The sequence below is a fragment of the Olea europaea genome, chromosome 22, assembly GCF_002742605.1.
Source record: "Olea europaea var. sylvestris chromosome 22, O_europaea_v1, whole genome shotgun sequence".
Classification (NCBI taxonomy): Eukaryota; Viridiplantae; Streptophyta; class Magnoliopsida; order Lamiales; family Oleaceae; genus Olea; species Olea europaea.
Genome location: NC_036258.1, coordinates 5,147,853 through 5,167,835, shown reverse-complemented (window position 1 = coordinate 5,167,835; position 19,983 = coordinate 5,147,853). Strand labels below are relative to the sequence as shown.

Sequence of the window (19,983 nt, the reverse complement as noted above, 5' to 3'; positions counted from 1 at the left end):
TGAATCAATAAAAAGCTCATTATATTTTCTTTGAGTATAGAAGATAATAAATATGTCTTTCATTTAAAAGCTTCACTCTGAAGCACCTGAGTATGGTACAAGCTGATGAACGTTAACAACTATCAGAGCAGGAGAACTTTCCAAATCAATCATTCTATTCCTATTATACAAGGGGGTAAATCGTCAATGTATACAAATCAATCTAGTTGCATGCTTTCAGGAAATGGAATGGAAGCACAGCAATGGTAATATCCATTCTCATCAAAAGCAAACCTTTGAGAAAGATGAGCTTCGCGTATAAGATACTCTCCCCATTCCTCAGAACCATATTCATCAAAGATTCCTCTGGCATCAAATGAATCGAGCATTCTTGCTCTTCTCTTCCTAAAGGTAAAAAAATAAAAAAAAAATAAAAAAAAAGGGCCATATAAGCTTCCCCAATAGACTGAATCATAATGGTATACTTATCAACATAGAAAAAGATTTCAAAAGTCTTAGATACATGAATATAGAACTAAATAAAAGAATAGCTGCAGTACCTTTTTCTGTGTCGTGCATTCATAACAGTAGCATGCAACTACAATCCAAAGATGAAAATGCCTTTGTCAACATTAATTCCAACAGAAAACATTAGGTATAGAAGTTAGTAGAATCACGTGCTCTACAGACACCAAGGAAAATAATGCTTAAACATGGAAGGAATTGACATTTGATGGAAAGAAGTGTAATTCTGGTTCCACAATGTTCCCAGTTAGATGGGCACAGTTCCTGATATCTAAACACTTTCTAAAGTTTTAATCCTAGGATTCTCAATAGAAAAATAACAAAGATAGACTGAGCCATAGGGTAGAAGTTCATTTTCCCTATCGGCTTCCTCAATGGAATGGATACAACCATGGCCCTATCTTATAAGTAAAAGATTATTTTTCTGCAGGCATAACCTAAATATACAAAGGAGAAACGAAGGATAATTTAGATCAATAGCATAGTCCTTCGCCCATATAAATGCATAGACTTGCAACAATCAAGAGGGGGTCAAAGCATCAGAGAGAGAGAGTGATGGAATAAATACACTTGAAAACATAGAAAATGTAGTAAGCAATGTGTAAACAAACAATTTGTCCTGGACCTGATAAAATATTCTTCTAATGAAGGAGAACATAGTACCTTTAGCTTCTGCCGCACATCCTTTTCAATAACTAGACCAGCCTCAACAAATGCATCAATGATGGTGTCTAAAAAAAGCTTAGGAAAATAAGAAATTATTATTGCATACTTATAAAAGCCAACCAACTCTTGTTCCTGTAAACATCAACAATATTAGCATAGAGATAAATAGATCCCATAAATACGGATACAACAGGCACGAAAAAGTCGGTCCTCGCCACCAATTTCCTGAACGGGAGCATAAAGGACGTGGGCCTTGGCAAACGATCCTCTCATGCATTCCTGCAAGGGCAAGGCATGTAAAACCTTAATGCCACCAACACTGATAATACAAGAAAAATTAAGACAACCAATGAGGTTCCATGATCCCATTTCATGAAGAAAGATGGGCTTCATAATCTCATCTCAAAACCATCTATTGCAAGAATCGTTTTACACAATATCATCCATAAGATTAGCCTTATTTTCTGGTGACATTGCACATTGATAAAGCAATTAGATCCATGCTTTGAATTAGTTCGAACAAATGCAGATGCAGTTCAGTTCAACACCAAAGATAAAGGTGAATAGAAAATGATCATTTCACTTAATCATAATGAACAGGTAACCATGTGCTAACATTTTCTTAGGGTCGGAAAGAGTCTAGTAACATCAATTTAAGAAAGGGAAGAGAAAAGTCAACAGAATTTTGGTCAAATTAACATAAACATAAGCAAAAACTTGCACGAACTCATTACAAAATGGTAAACCTATTATCAAATGTCAAATGAGAGGGAAATTTTACCAGCCCCTTGAGTCTAACAGAGACAGGCCGGTTGTCCAAAGCATCAAGTACTTTTGATGAGACACTCTGGAAGGATAGGAGCAAAATTACTGTCAACAAAATCATAAGCTGCCTAAATAATTTAATGGGAAAAAACTTTACCTGCAAAACCTCAGCAGCTGCTTTAACTCGGTCCTTATTCCATAACTTTAGCATGAGAACCGTCAAGTGAAACGTTTTTGGTTTGATAAATATAGACTTTTCAATCCCTAAATCTGAATAAAAATAGATATTTTAGATATTGAATAAATATAGCCCCATATCAGTATACTGATAGAACTATTGCAAGACACGGAAACATGGAATCATTTGCAAGTTTTCAAAACCTTAGTGGGTTTTTAAGCTGTTCATAAACAAAAGGGGGTGTTGAGGAAAATTTGCAAGCCTTGGTGGGATAATTTTTCCATCAACCCAATTAAGAAAATGAAAAATAAAATAAAATGAATTCAAAACAACTCCCAGCAGACAGACAAAGCTAAAAGAGAACGTATTAAAAGCATTAATTTTGGATAAATAAGACTCTGCGGTTCACGTACCTAATAATTTAGAAGACTTTAAATCCGAGGCAGGAGATTTTGACACTTTAGCAGGGTAACTTACAAGAGGTACATTGGTTATATTAATTTTAACATGAGCATCAGCATCTTCAGCTTTGAGAGCAACAGAAACTAGTGGTATTTTATCTGATTGCTGATCCTTGTCTTCCTCATCAGAAGCATCACCACTTGAATTAGGATCCAAATCCTCACCTTGATTAGGTTCTACAATTCCAAGTATTGAATTCTGAAAATTGACAAGTTTATCAACCAGTCCAGGATGGATAGCCAAAGGAAGTGAAATAAAGTGAGAATAGTCGAGGTTTGGGCTCTTGACCGCCTGTTATAAACATAACTGTATGTTAATAATGCAAGCAAACTACAAGCACAAAAGAGGCTTAGTCTAAGTAAACAACCTTATATAACTTTCTAGGCAGAGAATATTAACATTTTTAGTAAATAAATACTCTGTTGGCCATTCTAATTCATTCAAGCATTTAAGAGGAATATTTAGAAGCATATCTTTACACTGATCCTCATTTAGCACTCTCGTGAACATGTATGACAGTTCTCAGCTCTGACCATATTAATTATGATAAGTTCATGTCTTTGGGGCCATCGAATATTTGTCGAATATATAACTGGATTTGTTCGTATTCCCAACACGTGATAAAAATTCTAGAGATATATTTACCATCAAATAAAGAAACAAATATCATGCCTCATCCAATAAGGTTCCAAGTATGACCACGTGACAGTCACATAATAAACGAACACAAGACCGCACTTCACCTCACTTCCTACATGGCCAATCCAACGACCTTCAATAGTCAAAGTGATGCATTCCGCTGAACCCAATGCAGGGGCTGAACCCTCGTGGACAAGGTGATGCATTGCAGTCCCAATTGAACCACCTCTAGATGTATAAGGCACATTTCCCATACAACCTTCATACAAGATATTCTATGATTGATTGATGTAACCTCTCTACAACAATCACTCTACCATCAATTCGTCAGTCTATTCTTTCATGTCAGGCCTAGATAACAAGATGGCTACTTGTCAGAAATATTAAGGCCGTGGTTAGTTTGCCGTTTTCGGCCCATTTTCCATTTTTTGTTTTCGAAAACACGGAAAACACGTTTGGTCCATCGTTTTTGAAAACGCATTTTCGAAAACAAGTTAAAATTTATAACTGAAAATGCAAAACGACTTTTTAGCGTCTTCAGCGTTTTCAGTTATAAATGTCGAAAACGCTCAAAACACGGAAAATGAACCGTTTTCGAGAAAAACTAAAAATCGTTTTGAAAATGAAAATGAAAACCAACCGCACCCTAAATGTCCCTAACCCTTAGGAATGACGGTCACATGACATCCCCATAATAAGATCACTTCCTATAGGCCCTTTAGTAGTTGAAGTGATGCATTTGTCGAACTCCCATGCAAAGGTTGAACCCTTATGGATGAGGTGAGGAAATGCGATGTGCTGTAGTCCCAAGGTAAACAACCTCTAGATATACAAGGCACATTCCCCATAAGATCTTTCGTACAGAACTTCTATGATTTATTAGTCTGACTTCTCTACAACAGCCACTCTGCCAAGTCAATTTATCATTTTACTCTTATATGCCAAAAATAGGTCGTACAGTGGCCAAGTGTCTAAAATACTAAATGTCCTTGACCTTAGGACTAATGGAACGACACCTATGACAAGGCGTCTCGACAGTTAAAATGAGACCACGTCTTTTCATCCGGAGGTTATCATTTTTTCTCTCCTACTATAAAATCTCACACTTAATGCCATTTGAAGGTAATGCAATTTTACACTCTCAACCACTCTAGCTTTACTCTCTAAATTGGTACTATCCTAACCCCTTGTGTCCAAACACCTTTGTGGCTCACGTCTATAGCATGTCCCATACCTAAATACATCTTTACAAGCAGACTAACTTGAACTTACAAGTGCATGCAACCTCCTCTACCTCTGAAGAAGGCCAAGTGTCCATAACGATTTTTCCAAGTGTATAGGGTAAGAGCCACGTAGATGTGAGTGGAGCAAGGATTTATTGGCCACAATATCCATGCAAAAATTGAGGTCAACAACAATCCTAGAAGGTATTCTAAAAAAACTTTAATGTATCAATAGATGAGAAAAAAAATTTATTATTATTTTTACTTGGCAAACGAAAGATTGCCAAGCTCTAGAAAAATATACCATCAAATAAAGTTAACAATCATATAACTTATTCCCCCAAAAAATTAATATATTAATGAATGAAGAAAAAAATTCCATAGCTTGACAGTCCATTTTTGTAGTTGGCTTTGGACAACAAGAGTAAAACCATGAAAAAAATTACACCACATACAAGCAATGTAGTTGGCTTTGGACAACAAGAGTAAAACCATGAAAAAAATTACACCACATACAAGCAAACACAAGAAACGCAACCATCAATCATCTTTGTAATTTCGTAAGATGGATATTAACAGGGGTTTCTTGAGGAACATCTTGAATTTTTGAAAAGAAGTAGATGAGAACACTACGGAGATTTATATTTAAATAGAATTAACACAACTCAAATAACTGCTACAACCTTGTCAATAATGATTTGTATTTTCTCTGATGCTTTGTTAACACTTTCAGCGGAGTTGCCCTCAATGACTGCAAGAACAAACATAGTGTTCATACATGCTAATTGAAGCAATTGACATTGTATCTTAAATCTATAAACCAATGAGCAGGCTTGATGTAAGTGAGAATTCAAAACACACGGGAACGCATAGGAATATAATAACATGGAAAGTAGAAAGAGAGGTGACGAAAAGCCAAGGACAGTAGGAAATTAGTAAAGGGAGGTGTTGAATGCAAGAATGAATACACTTTCTAAGACAGTTTTTCACAAGAAATCTGTGTTGCATCTCAGGATTTAGTAAAAATCAATTTTCATGTCAATGTGTCTAGAAAGAACAATGGCAAAGAGTTGTCTACGCTCAAGCATAGATTCCTATTGTATGATGGTACATATTTTGTTATGCATCTACAAGCAAGAAGAAAGGAAAGAGTTAAAAGGAGGTATTAGGGGTTAGGAGACTTGGTGAATATTATTAAAAAGGACTTACAACATCAAGGTCCATTATCAGCATTAATTATAGCAATATAGATTTAATTTATTTTAGAATATAACAAAATATGTAAGAATTTTTTACATCAAAATAAACCAAGAATATTATGAAGAATGCATCACCATTATCAACTCATTTTTTCTTCTTGAAAATGACAATCTTAACGCAAAACTATATATATTTTGACCAAAAGCAAGAGACTTACTGACAAAATCATCCTCTTTAGATGATGGAAATATAATGTTAACTCCCATCTCCCTTTCAATCTCTCTTTGAGTGGCACCCCTGTTGAAAATATATGTAAAGACATATTAGATAAATTACCAGTTTCCATCTACACAACAGTACATGTCATGGTCATACTCTCTCCCTTTGATGAAACGCATTACTGATGCCCCTACCTACAAAACATGCACAAGATACGATAAAATTAGTTGTGATTCAAGGGATAGGATAAAATTAGTTGCAATTGGGGGAAAGGCATGTGCCAAAAATAAATAGGAGATCCACTATTTAGTAAAAAGGAAATTTCTAATTTAAATATTGTCTTTTTAAAGATCTAGATTTAAAAATTAACACTTACTCATATAACAGTAAAATTTATAAGAGTAATCTGAAAGAAATGGAAGATTTTTTGATTTCCAGTCAAACAAAATATATGCATCAGAAAGTACATGACTCGCTTCAAAGTGAAGTTAAAGAACCTCCCACTCCTTACTCCTTACAAGTAATTCAAAAGAATACAATTGGCAGTTTTCGTTGTAGCACGAACACTTCAATTAGGATAGCGTGTCCATGTCTGACATGTGTCGGATGCTAATACTCCTCAAAACACTCTACCATGATTATTTTTCTTTTTTTATTAAAATATTATATATTTTTATTGAAAATTATTAATAAATAACAAATAGGTATTTATATTTAAAAGATTTCAACATGAAATATTAATAACAAGTATAAAACTAAATTTATATAATATAAATGAAGAACTTTAAAGAATTAATCAACGTATTTATGACGTGTCATGTCGGTACTTTCTTGAAAATCGCATATCGACGTATCTGACATGTATTATGTCAGAGACACGTGTCCGTCATAGGCAATTTTTTATTCACCTATCATTATCATTATAGACGGCACTAAAAAGATAAAGAGTGACAGATGTAGAAATGAAAATGAAAATGATAATTTCTTTTCTTTTTCTATTTATAGTATTATGGAACAAACAATGACCAAGAGTTTGACTTCCATTACTTATTAGATTTAGTAGTAGACTTATTAATTGCACACAATATCTCAAATGAGAAGATAAAAAGTATCGTACAAAATGCTAAAAGGAATAAAACCTTTATTTTGGTCCAACTCGATTCTAAAACTAGTCATTCCTATTTCTTTTCCTTTTAGGTTCTGCATCTCTATAGTTTGTAAATTATAAAACTAAATGAGTATTTTGAGTCCATAACGATTTATGAAATAACTGATATTAAGAACAAGTATGATAAATACTGTAAAGAGATGACGAATTCAGAGTTGATACACACAAGAATGAAGATAACTAAAAAGTTGATTCTTTCATAGTGCATCCATGCTCTCTTCGCATGCCATCCCACTACTTAAAGTGCACACCTTCTCTAAAAGTGATTCATATTACAAACAACATGCATAGGTTTTCCAAATATGTTAAATAAGTAAAGAAATCAATATGGAGACACATGAAAGAAAAGCCAATAACATCCTACAATAATAGCCAAGGAAGGAAATAAGCCAACTACTCTAACTTGGATATTAGGCTCTATATTTTATAATAAGCATAATGTTGCCTCGAAGCCACCTCTAAAGAAAAATGTCATTATATTGTATTCCATAATGTGATTTAACATATGACAGTAATGTCTTCCAATAAGGACGATCGGTTTCGTGGATCTAGACAATGCTTGTGACATGGTACCTAGACATGTATTATGAAGGGTTTTTATCATGAGTATTTACGAAGGGGCTGTGATTATATGAAAAATAATGCAGGAGAGACTTATGGGGTTTAGAGTTGGTAAGGCATATCAAAGGCATTTTAAAGTTCTTAATTGTTTGTTTTAAGGAGGTAGACTTGCAACTTTAGTTCTCTACCTACCTTTTCTTATTTGAAATCAGTTCTTGAATATTACTTTATGGGTGAAAAAATATGTATAGATACTACGTAATGGCGTTCTCAGAGCAAAAGGACCACATGCAGAAAATGTTGGACCCTTCTAGGGTTGAACAAAGAGTGCCTGCTCAAAGAATAAGTTACTTCGGCAAAATTTCTAAATGGTCACTATCCAAATAACCATAGGTCTATTTTACGATATTTCTAGTCTTTTGAGTTGCGCACTTTTTATGATTTAGTCAACATTGGAACCAATAATGATAAATCCTATATCAATAATGATCCTCTTGGTCTTTCAAGGAAACAAATTGAGGCAATTATTGTTATGTAGAGGCAAACTTGACAATTGTTTGCTGAATAATTTTCACGTATGTATTACATCCTTTCATAGTATTACAGAGATCTATAAAAAAAGAAACAAAATATGTACAATTGGAATGAAATCCCTAAAATCATTACGTGATTTGTCAAGATTTTATTTTGGAAACTAAATAAACAAAAAAACCTCTAATAAAACCTTTATGTCTAACTAGGAAGGACGATAATGTCTTAAAAGTGGTCAATGTTACTGCAACCAGAGGAGATTCCACACTTTCTTTAGTTTTTTGAAGTCCTAGTCTCCTTACTGTTCTAATCTAAATCGCCATGGGGAAAAAAGGGAAAAAAAAAAAAAAAAGGTCCAGATTCCGTTATGAAGTGCATTCATCCCTTATTAGCATATGCTATAAAGAAGTATATTCATCTAACTTATTAGCATATGAGTAGTTCTCTCTCAAGAACACGTTGCATTCCCTAGTGTATTTCTACTTTTGACTTTTTGTTTTGGCACCAATCACATTTATTTTTGCCTTTTGGTCTTCAATCTACAAATATAACATTTCTATTCATTCATTACTAAGCTAGTTGGTATTCATGAGCATACCAACTTCATATATTCATGGGCATGCCTAAAAGGAAGGGGAGTGCAGGGAGCATCTTAAAACATAAAGAAACAGAACAAGTTGCATAAAACTGAGCATAATTTAACTAGATGATTTTTTCTAAAAAGCCTATTTTGAAGGCCAGGACAAAGAATAGCTATTTTTTAAATTTTTTATCAAATAGTATTCTTCTAACTTAAAAATATATTAAATGACTATTTCACTCTTACTAAATTTTTCCAGTAAAAGTGGCATGGCAGGCCAACTTGACCAACTCTCGTCACTGGTTGAGTTTGGAGAGTAAGCATGGGGCTCTATTTGGCCAAGTTGGATGAGTTGATGTGAAATTTGTGCATGTATACTTCTTTCTCTCTATATTCGTACCCACTCAAAAACTCATGTAAAACTCTACAAATTCATTTCTTTCATTAAATCCCCTCCAAATTGCTCCAATTATGATAGATGATCAAATGTTTTGTACGTCAGGTTTTAACCATTTCATCAGAAAAACAAGTGGCGTCCACTAAAGGAAGGCTAAAATTTATATGGAATTCGACCACCATCAATCGAGTGACCCAACTCATGAGCCTAAGAGAGACATTATTGCTTCCCGATATGTTTTGGGTAAAAACCTGGAAAATGAGGAATGAGAAATTCTGTCTTTAAACAGAAGGAAGTTTTCAGATTATGAAAAATTGATGAAAGAAAGAAGGCTCCAATTAAAAAAAATCTATAAGGTCCTTAAAAATTTCCTCTTTGAATTGTCAGGAGTAAGACTGAGTGCAAAATGTTAAAATTTTGCTTAATGTGAAAGAACATACAAAAAGATGTAGATACTAAAGATCATGAAATACCAAAATATAAATGTTGCTGGGTGCATAAAATTGATTAATCACCAGGAGGGTAATGTCGCTTAAGTGATTAAGGTTGGATGGGTTAAATATAATGAAATATTGAATGGCATTATGTAAGTTAATTTTGTTAGGGATTAGACTATCGAGCTGGATTATTGGTAAAATGAGAGGCATATTAGCAAAGCAATACAAAAGTGTTCAGGTTAAAGTGGTGCTAACTGAAGATAAATTGATATAGGAGCCAATTCCAATGCACAAGTTCACAAAAACGAACAAGTACACAAATATAAAGAATAACCTTAAAAGGAAAAGTTCAACCTATAATCACATGGCATGAACTAATTACATGATTTAACCTTCATTATTTAAATTTGCAGATGGCACATCATAGAGCTTACTGGAAAAATAAAATACATATAACTGTAGAAGACACCACGATAAGTTTGAATAGGGCTTTGTTGAGTTGAGAATAAGATTATAATCACTTGACTTCATAGTGTAGAAAAAGAAACTGTAAGCTCAAAAGTTTGTACACAAGCTAAGATAGAATTAGGAAAACAAAATTTATCAGTCCAAGTCAATTTAGAACAAAATATACAGGGAAAAAAATGAAAATTAGACACAATATTGAAACTCACCTCCATTGATATTGAATGCTTCTGATGAGGCGCTAATTCTCCTTCTAAATATGTGTCTTTGTCACTATCTTCTACTTTAGAACATGTATTTGGGTCAACCGGTTCATTCATAACTTCAAGGTCAGGATTTTCACATCTAGCTGTTAAAAGAGTCGAGAACATGGAACTATGCACTTCTTCCGCTCGGATTTGTACTTCCTGCTTTCCCCCGCCTCCTGAAAGAGGTGAAACTTTTATATCAAGTTTCACATACTTCAACAAATATTCCGAAAGTCCGTATCACAAGAAATTGATGTGCAATGGTCCTTACTCATTATCTGATTGGTGTCCAAACCATACATAACAAATTGCAATGAGATAAGAAATTACAACCAGCTGATCTCTCAGCTTAGGCCACTTCAAGAGTTTGTCAGAGTAAGAAATATTAACTGCTAAATTTTTTGCAAAGTGTTCTGGTGATTAAATGATGTAGATCCATATGCTGGAATTCATAGAATACATAACTGCTGTTGAATCATGAATGTCCTATTTTCCAATCTTTTGGAGATTTTGTTACAGAATATTTGATCGTGAACAACAAAAAACAAAAAATACTCCAAGTTTTCTTTTTGGGGCACCATTACATGTTTTATTCTACAAACATGTTCAAGAATGGGTAAACAATTGCATATCCATTTTTTGAGGAATAATTTAGGAAAGAGAATACAACCAGAAATTGAAACTAAACAATCCTTACTTCTTCATCATCTACCAGCACCCTTCACATACAAATACACATCCTGAATACCACCTTCACCTTCCCCTGACCTTGCCCACGCGCTTGGATCCCTATGTGATCATATTATGTTATTTCTTCTATTTCCGCGTAGTTAAAACTAATAATCAATAAATAGTAAAATTATACTTCACACTGGTAAGAATGTTTTGCTAAGCTTAAAAATAAAGTTACATCCAAACATATTTGAATAACTTACCCTTCATTTAAAAAAGTTACCCTAATCCAGAGAAACTTAGCCTATGTTTGGCTCATTGTTATAAACTGTTCATAAACATTCAAGTCACTTTTCATCTACACCCATTAGTACTACCCAGTTATCCACACTCATTTCTATCTATATACAAACAAAACCATTTATTAACACTTCCAAAAAATGCTTTTAATGATTTCCAACTTCGACCAATATGTAAAAATTTATTTTCTATTAACAAAACTGGTAAGTAAACTTTCTAAGGTTAGACAAACATATAAATTCATGCACATTCACCCAAAGGGTTCATAAACACTAGTGCATGTGTGTGATCAGTTGCAAATTAAAACATTGCAGAGACATAAAAAAGTACCCTCGGAAGAATTTGACTGAGTAGACATTGCTCTCCATTTTTGTGTTAATGTTTTTTGCTTTCTCCGATCCATAACTTGCAAATCCTTTTTAACATCCATGTTTAGTACATATTCAAAACCAGGATAACAATAGTATTTCTGCAAACAAATTAAAAATTTCAAATTACACCATAAAGGCACCTTTACGAGATAATTAATCAGAATTCAGAAAAACTTCTACAATTTCCTCGATTGCCCGAACCTGAAAGGACTGCAAGGGCTTTGTTATCACGCAAGTGCTTGTGGCTCTGCGGGCTAGGAAGTTGACTCTACAAATATAATATTTTGAATGTAGAATAATTGACATAAATTAATTAATAAACGACCTATGCCCAATCATCCTAGTGAACCCGAAATGTGAAATATGCTGATGATGAATGTTGACTAGTTATCAGTTCCACCATCAAGGTTGACTTTGAGTTACTACTAAATATGCACCACATAAGATCTTATGAAAAAATGCAATAGGCCAAAAATAATTACTTCGTGCTTTATCAAAATGAATCATCGTGTGGCGATCACTATGAAATCATCAGGCTCGTCCAACTATATAGAACCAATTGCTACACGTAGTAAAAATCATGGGAAAATATATGAGTTGATAACTCAGTGAGCGGAGAAAATCAAAAATAATTATACTTTCTCATTTATACATTTTTATTGAAAATGGAGTTGATGTCATTTAAAAGCTTACATTATAACAACATATGATAATAATAATCAAGATGTGAGACATCCTCATAATGCTATAAAATATTATCTCATACTCATGATATAACCATTAGCCGATATCCATATTATAATCTCATCACATTAAATGTATTGAAAAATTCACCAAAAACGTACCCTCTAACTGAAATCTATAATCTGATCATACACGGTAGACTGTCCCTGGGCTAAACACTCCTGACACGGGCCTCAATCCCCCTCGATGAATAGAAGCGGGCCTTAAAGACCTTTTATAATCAATTATAAAACACAACCCCTTTGTGAACTATATGTACAAGGTAAAGACCTCTCAGTGTAATATAGAACACGGACAAAGCGTCTCAATGAACTAGAAGAAGTACAGAATCACATGTACTTTTCTGATTGATCTCAATACCACATATGTCTCACAATTCAATTCACAAATAATCCATACACAATCTTTCAAATTCCATAGATCATTGTGAGAGAAACTTTCATAATAATCGTGTAATTGAACAATTAATTCACGTAATTGCACATAGTGTAATAATATAATTATTTTATCGACATATAATAATATTTAAATTTTTCCACTCACTGAACTATAAACGGTTGATATGCTGTCCTCATGTAGATATTGCCTCCTGTGATAATAATAGAACTGTCTGAGTCAAAGCTCAATTCAATTCAATCTAATTAAAAAATAATTATACAAATGGTAAGATACCAATATCACTTTCCTTAGTAATCTATTCTAATTTACTAGTTAGATTTCGACCATTGTTGCACATATATCCATCTGCCTATGTATATATAATTGCCCATTTTTGTTCCAAATTGATAATAAAATGATAGGGACCATTTTTTTCCTTTCCAATTCGGTTGTAAGAAGCAAGAACCAACACCTTTTTACTTTAATATCCTATACAATTTTCAATTCTTCATCAAGTGGACATCTCTGCAGAAGTAAAAGAACCCAAAGTAGAATAATGAATCAACTAAAATTATGTCCTTTTGGCAATTATCATTTTCTTTTCTTGCCTTATTATGACCCATAATTAGACATAACAATGGTTACAACCATAATTTTCTCATCCTCGTATACATGCCTTCAATAAATCCTCTTCTATCTCCAATTATGATTTCACCGCCAGCAATTCCATACATAGGCTGCCTATCCACTTTTTCTGTTATACCCTTCGATTTCTTTTGACTTACTTTATGCTACAAGTTGAGCAAATAAAATTGAAGAAACTTATTGTTCCTCTTACCTGTTGTGGCAAACGAAATCAGGACTAACGCGGTTGAAGGGCTGCAGTCTTCTCCCTTTTACTATTGAAATTTTCTGTTGCTTCTTGTCTTCTCTTTTCCTCCTCCTCCCTTCGTTTTCTCTCGTCCTCTCTCTCTCTCTCTCTCTCTCTCTCTGTGTGTGGAGTGGTGCAAAATGGAGTGAGATCCAAAATTGGATTGGTATAAAACACCACCCAAAGCAAAGAGGAATCAATCCACCGCCTAGCTACATTATTATTATTTTATTGTATTTTTTTTTTTCTTTTATTCCTAAGTTGATACGTCTGTTTGATAAAATTTATTTGGAAATAATAAGTTATTGAATAATATCTTTAAGAGAATGCGTACTTAAAAAATAAAGAAATTTAATTTTTTTGTAGAATATTTTTATTGTGTGATGTGTAATGAAAAATGATACTGTAACAAATAATTAAATTTTTTAAAGGATAACAAACTCTGGCTAAAATTTTGATTTTGACCATTGTAACTTATTTCACCATTTTTGTTATCACAATTTATCTTCTTAGTCAGCATCCGCCTGAGCTTTTGCCACTAACAATAACGAGTGTTGCAGATTATTAGCGTGCTTGGATAAGGTCGTGTTGACTAATGATTTTTTTTTTTATTATTATTATAATTAGCTTATTTTTTATGAGTAAATTGTTTAAGCTTATGATGAGATTTTATCATAAATTTTGGTTCTAAAGTTTCACAACTATTGCAACTTATATCTCACTGACATGGATATATATGTTTGACACAAACTAACACGAAACGCAATCAATGCGTTGATTAAATTATTTAAAGTTTTTTATACTTATTATTAATTTTTCTTATTGAAATCTTTTAAGGCCCTGTTTGTGGCCCTTTAATTTCAAAAATTGGAGTATGAAATAGTGATTGATGTTGAAATGTGTTGTTAAAAAAGAAGAAAATATTTTTTATATATGTGTAATATTATTTTAATAGAAAATGTGTAGTTGAAAATAAGTACTGTAGAAAAAATAATGTGGTAAACTGTGGAACAATAGTTGACAAATAAGGGCTAAATATAAGTACGTATTTGTTATTTAATAAGGACTTTTAGTTAAAAATAAAAAGTATTTTGATAAAGAAAGAAAGACGATCAATGTAAAGTATTCAATGAGTGTCTGTATCATCGGTACATATTTGTTAATTAATTTTTCTTGTTGAATTCTTTTCAATATAAGTACACATTCGGTATCTGACACATTTCGAACACGTGTTAAATACACAACTCTAGTTGAAGCGTCTGTGCAACATATATAGAAAGCATTGATTCATATTTTATTTGTATTTGATAAGAGTATAACTAATGATGATTGTTATGCTTCTCAAACCAAGGATTCGTGCACATTGATGCCCAAATATAACTAATGATGATTGTTATGCTTCTTAAACCAAGGATTCGTGCACATTGATGCCCAAATTCCTCTTTTTGCGTTAGGAACTTCATAATCTGCCCCCACAGGACTAGACTCGGGCACCATAAAGTTTTCAATTTCTTCTGTTCCTTCGTTACCATATTCTTTGGACGATTCACTTTCAGCAATATCGGAATTATTGTTTTGTGATTTTTGGTTCGGTTTTTCGTCTTCCAATGGATCTTCACTAGGCACTACAATTTTGAAATTCTCGAGATGTGCTACATTTGGCATGTCTCAACAAATTTTTTTTGGTGATCTTGCTCAGTTGGATGAGATATTTCTCATGGTCTTCTATTTGGAAGATCAAGTCCGGGATGCATCCATTTTCTCTTTTGATTGTACTAACAAGTCCTCTAGTTTTATTGCTCTCTTGGTTCTGCAGATCAGCAATGACAAGTCCAAGAATTAAATACATTCCATGAAATCTTAAACTTACCATGAATAAAAGCAGCAAGTAACATGAGAAATACCTATTGCATCGTGCGCAAGATTACAAATTGGGACAGTTAACTGCATACAAGTTATTTCCACGAGTTCCCGTTACTTGAGGCTTGGTAAAAGTTGCTTGCAGGTTGCAGCCTTTAGGAGCAATAAACAGCTTTGATATTCGAGCCAGGTTCTTGAAAAACTTGGCAAAAATTCTCAGCAATTACTCTGCTCGATGATCTGCAATTTTGAAGGGCTAAATTATTACAAAAGAGAAATATACGTGATGAATAGCAAATTTACACGTTTTAGCACCCACTTACCATTGAGGTTCATTGCCACCAAAAAATAATAATGATGATAATAAAATAATAATAATAATAATAATATATATATATTAGACTTAATGGGGCTTTCGCTCTTGAGTAAAATCTCTTCCAATACTGATCCAGAAGCAAATATACCCGTTTGATGAAGAGGAATGCCTTTTCGAATAGCTGTGCAGTATGTATTTAGTTTTTTTATAAGCCAATCCATGTCAACGATGGTTGATTCTGTTAGATATTTTTCATCATTTTGTATGTGTTTAATATTTTGTTTTGCGAATGATTTGCTGCCCGGATTAGTATTTGCCTCAGTGTCTATAAATTCTGGGCGAATTCTAATTTGCAAACACATTAAACAGTTTATTCTTCCTTCTTTCTCTTGGCATCAATTAGTCATTTTCGAGTGTCTTCTTGGTTTGATCAAATAGTCACAATTTGAATCAAACGCCTTCATTGTATCCTGAGAGAGATTTTCTATAATACCCCAATTGTGACTTTGTTGAATAGGAGAGAAATATCTCTTAAAAGATAACGTTTTTTCGTGCCTTGGAGTTCATTAACGTATTCAGATTTCCCTATATTATTATCAACAGATTCGACTGACTGCAGTAGGATAGAAGCTATTGCATCACCTGTTGATTTGTTTATGATGCGGGAGGTTTCAGATTTCTCTAACCGATCTCTGTCATCTGATCCGGTCACTTTTGAAAGTTCTGCTGCCATTTCTTTGGCAACCAGTAGGTCATTAGGAGGCAAGCTTAAAGAACAGAGAGAGACCAAGCTTCTAGCAACCTTGAAATTGACACATCATTGTTTTTGCACAAATGGATCAGCCCATATTGCAACAAGATTCTTCCTTTCTTCGGGCAACTTTTCGCCAATCATAGCTGTTATATCAGAGAGAATCTGAGAAAATGACAATAATGTTAAAGGTAACAAAGCACAGCAATACACTGACCTAAAGGAACCATTGTTCATAGGATAAAGAGTTTATTTTTTACTTCATTTTCTAACAAGGGAAGGAGGAAAAGAGAATTACATGTCAGCATTTTCATCTCTCTACGGTTAAATCGTGACTGCAGATTTCTGACCACAAAATTTACCTCTGGCATTTGCACAAAGAAATATAAAGCGCATTCAACAATTTCCCAAGTTTTTACTTATGATTTTCTCTGTGTGATATTGAGAAAATATAATTTATCAAGTTTGCACCAGATGTCACAGAGTTAGTCTAACGTTCAAGCTTATATTTTTAAGGATCATGCTACATGTACACCATAATTGAAATAGATTTTTACATAATGTCACGTGATATTTTATCATTAGACAATTTAAACACAATCATCTCTTCCATCCGATCATTTCATGCCACATACCTTTCTGGCATTGCTTCCGGACGTTTTCTTCTGTCAAAGTGACATTTCCCTATTTTCAAATACCAAATTAAGGATTCACTAACAGATTGAGAATGAGGAGAAAAATAGAGTTGGACAAGAATATTACTCATGCATGATGAAGTCACTAGCACAAAGAATTTCAACTATATTAAATAAATAAATATATATCACTATATATATGGTGAATGAATTATGATTTTCATAATGATTTAACTTTAATAATGTGCTGACACGAAGCTAGCTTAAGATTCATGAAGATCTGAATAAGCTAAAAAAAGGTTCTCGGCCTTTCTTAGCTCATTTCCAGCCACAACCTAATGGTAGCATAATTACATTTAGCGAAATTGAGAATTCATCATAAAGTACCATATATAGACAAAACTTGTTTGATAAAATGTTGAGATCAAGATAAATTCACCTGGGCTGAATTTTCATCTTAATGAATAATTCTTTGCTTCTTTGTGTTCTGATCATCGATACCTTCAGCTACTTTACGTTCATCAGCGCAGGAGAATTCCATAGAATGGATCAATTATTGCTCAAGTCCAAACGACAAGCTACCAAATCATCCATTAAGCCCAAATATTTCAAGCTATACAAACTTATCTCGATCAATTTCTTGAAGCAGAGGAATCCCAAATGAATATATTGTTGTTCAGAATATGTGGTGGTGATGAAATGGTTGCTATGTGATGATAAAATATCGAAGTTTAATTCACATGAGTATAATTAAACACGTCTATATATGGAAGGGAACTTTATGGTATATAAACCACAAGAAACAAGAAATGAAGATGAATAAGGAAAATCTGAGGCAACTGAAAAATCACTCTTTGGATCAAATGTTCAAAATTAAGTTTGAATAGGAAGATTTGTGGAATTCTGAGCTTTTGGCATTAACCTGGTGAATTTGATAGAGAGGAATGTAAGTGTTATGCCCTAAATCCAATTAACTTTGGACATAAACGTTTTTAATATATAGTTGATGCAATTTATGAAAGATCTATTATTTAATTAATTAATATTCGATCGAATTAAATAATGGAGTCCGTAGATTCAAATCTTAGTAATTTGTTAATCACAAGGAGTTGTGGTTATGAGATACAAATACATATGATTGAATCTTAAATTATCCGTAGTCGTATATAATGACGAGATACGGATATCGTTATTACAGATAAACTATCACGTGTGGCATTTCCTACTTGTGAAGTAAGTAGCTGATCTCACAAGTTAAAGTGTAGTAACACTTGAATTAACACGTGGATGTTTTTTCATAGAACAAAACATTGAAGACTCGTCAAGAGATTCTATATGAATAATTATCTAAGTATCAGTGGTTAATCTCTAATGTTCGGTAGTGGAATTAATCCTTTAACTTGAGGTCTCATAGTACCTTATATGAGGACAGTTATGCTTTGATGGAATTGAATGTTACTCTGCCAAGAGCCGCTAATATGATATCGTTCGAGTATATCAAGAATCATATGAACTTTGTGAATAACCAATAGAAGATTCGTCACTCTTAGATAGTAAAAAATTATTATCTGCATTTTATTCAATTAAATTGATAAAGAAATCATTGGTCAAGGTGTACTCATAAGTCGAAAAAGAGTTTTCAACTTATATTGACTTAATAGTGGAATAAAAGGTATGATCGATAATCGAGATTGACACACTTCCATAACTCATAATTAATCGGATCATATTGACGAAGAGATTATAGTTTCACGACCATGGTAAACGAAAGAGTTTGATTTTGTCATATCACATGACATTTCTCCTTACATGTATTGCCCTGACACATTGTTAGATCTCAATCTGAGATGATGAACGTGAGTAGGTGATAAATTAAAAGGGTGTTTTAATTTATCAATTTTGATTAGATCAAAATAGTAATTCATATCTCTAGGCATCATGATTGGGAACATGATGAGTCACACACAAAAGGAGAACGGGAATATTGTGTTTTACCAATTAATTAATTGAACAAGCATTGGATAAATTAATTAATTGGGTTACTTATTTATTAGCCTGGATTAATTAATTGGATTAATTAATTCATGGACCATATTTAATTAAAAGGGTTAATTAAATCTTGGACCAGGTTAGATGATGGGCCAAGACCGTTTGGGTTTGGATAAATAGGTAGCAAAAGTTTTGGATCTGTAAAGAAAATTTATTCTTCTTGCTAGTACAAGAAGAAAACCCTAATGCTGCAATCTTGTTCTTTGTGTGGATCACCGTTGGAATCTAGACACTTGGACAGTTGTGGGTGACAAACCGAAATTACTGGAACAAAAAGAAAAGCAAAAGGTTTGCGGAATTTTTCAAAGGTACAATTTTCTATATAAACAAATAGGGATCCTTAGTGGGAATTGAAATTCGTTTTTATTTCTGCTATGCATGATTAAGTAGATTCCTAACAAGAAATGTCGAAATTCTCAATGAGACAATGACCACCACCGCTATTACAACAATAATCTCACCATCGCTATTAATACCGCCACTATCTACTACCTTGGACTTACTGTTGTTGTAAGCACTATTACCTGGATTTTTGCAAGCACCACCATAGTAGCGACGACTGTGAAGTAAAGCGTCATTGCTCGCAGCAGTAGCGACACCAAAAGAGATAGTACAGAGTGAGGGGTAGGGTAAGGTAGGGTAGGGTGACGTGGTAAAGAGAGAAAGAAGATACAAAGAAGGAAGAGACTAAGAAATTTTAAGCTTTGAATCAAGTTTGAGATGGATTGGGGCGAGGCAGGGTTGGTGGGGGTGAATATGTAAATTATGTTTAATTCATTTTTATTAATTACAA

General features: G+C 33.3%; 1 protein-coding gene and 1 long non-coding RNA gene across 12 annotated transcripts; both read right to left on the bottom strand.

The window, feature by feature from the left end:
- On the bottom strand, positions 1-13,795 carry LOC111371486 (A-kinase anchor protein 7). 11 transcript variants are annotated; one of them, XM_022993506.1, is made up of 15 exons: positions 13,547-13,795; positions 12,874-12,967; positions 11,788-11,854; positions 11,546-11,684; positions 10,205-10,419; positions 6,013-6,050; positions 5,855-5,934; positions 5,121-5,188; positions 2,527-2,866; positions 2,093-2,205; positions 1,952-2,017; positions 1,359-1,449; positions 1,168-1,235; positions 540-577; positions 1-384 (listed from the first exon to the last, which is right to left on the bottom strand). In XM_022993506.1, the coding sequence occupies exons 2-15, from the start codon at positions 12,903-12,905 to the stop codon at positions 198-200; spliced, it is 1,542 nt and encodes a 513-aa protein (XP_022849274.1). In that variant the 5' UTR covers positions 12,906-12,967; positions 13,547-13,795; the 3' UTR covers positions 1-197. The 11 variants fall into 11 exon arrangements, with proteins under 11 accessions (XP_022849274.1, XP_022849273.1, XP_022849282.1 ...); XM_022993505.1 differs by having other exon boundaries at positions 12,874-12,919; XM_022993514.1 differs by lacking the exon at positions 12,874-12,967 and adding an exon at positions 10,941-11,032 and having other exon boundaries at positions 11,546-11,630; positions 11,727-11,854.
- A 1,072-nt stretch (positions 13,796-14,867) lies between these two features.
- On the bottom strand, positions 14,868-17,857 carry LOC111371216. Its single transcript, XR_002698541.1, has 5 exons — positions 17,581-17,857; positions 17,142-17,190; positions 16,398-16,671; positions 15,484-15,679; positions 14,868-15,389 (listed from the first exon to the last, which is right to left on the bottom strand). It is a non-coding gene; the product is annotated as an uncharacterized LOC111371216 (long non-coding RNA).
- Positions 17,858-19,983: the final 2,126 nt, after the last annotated feature.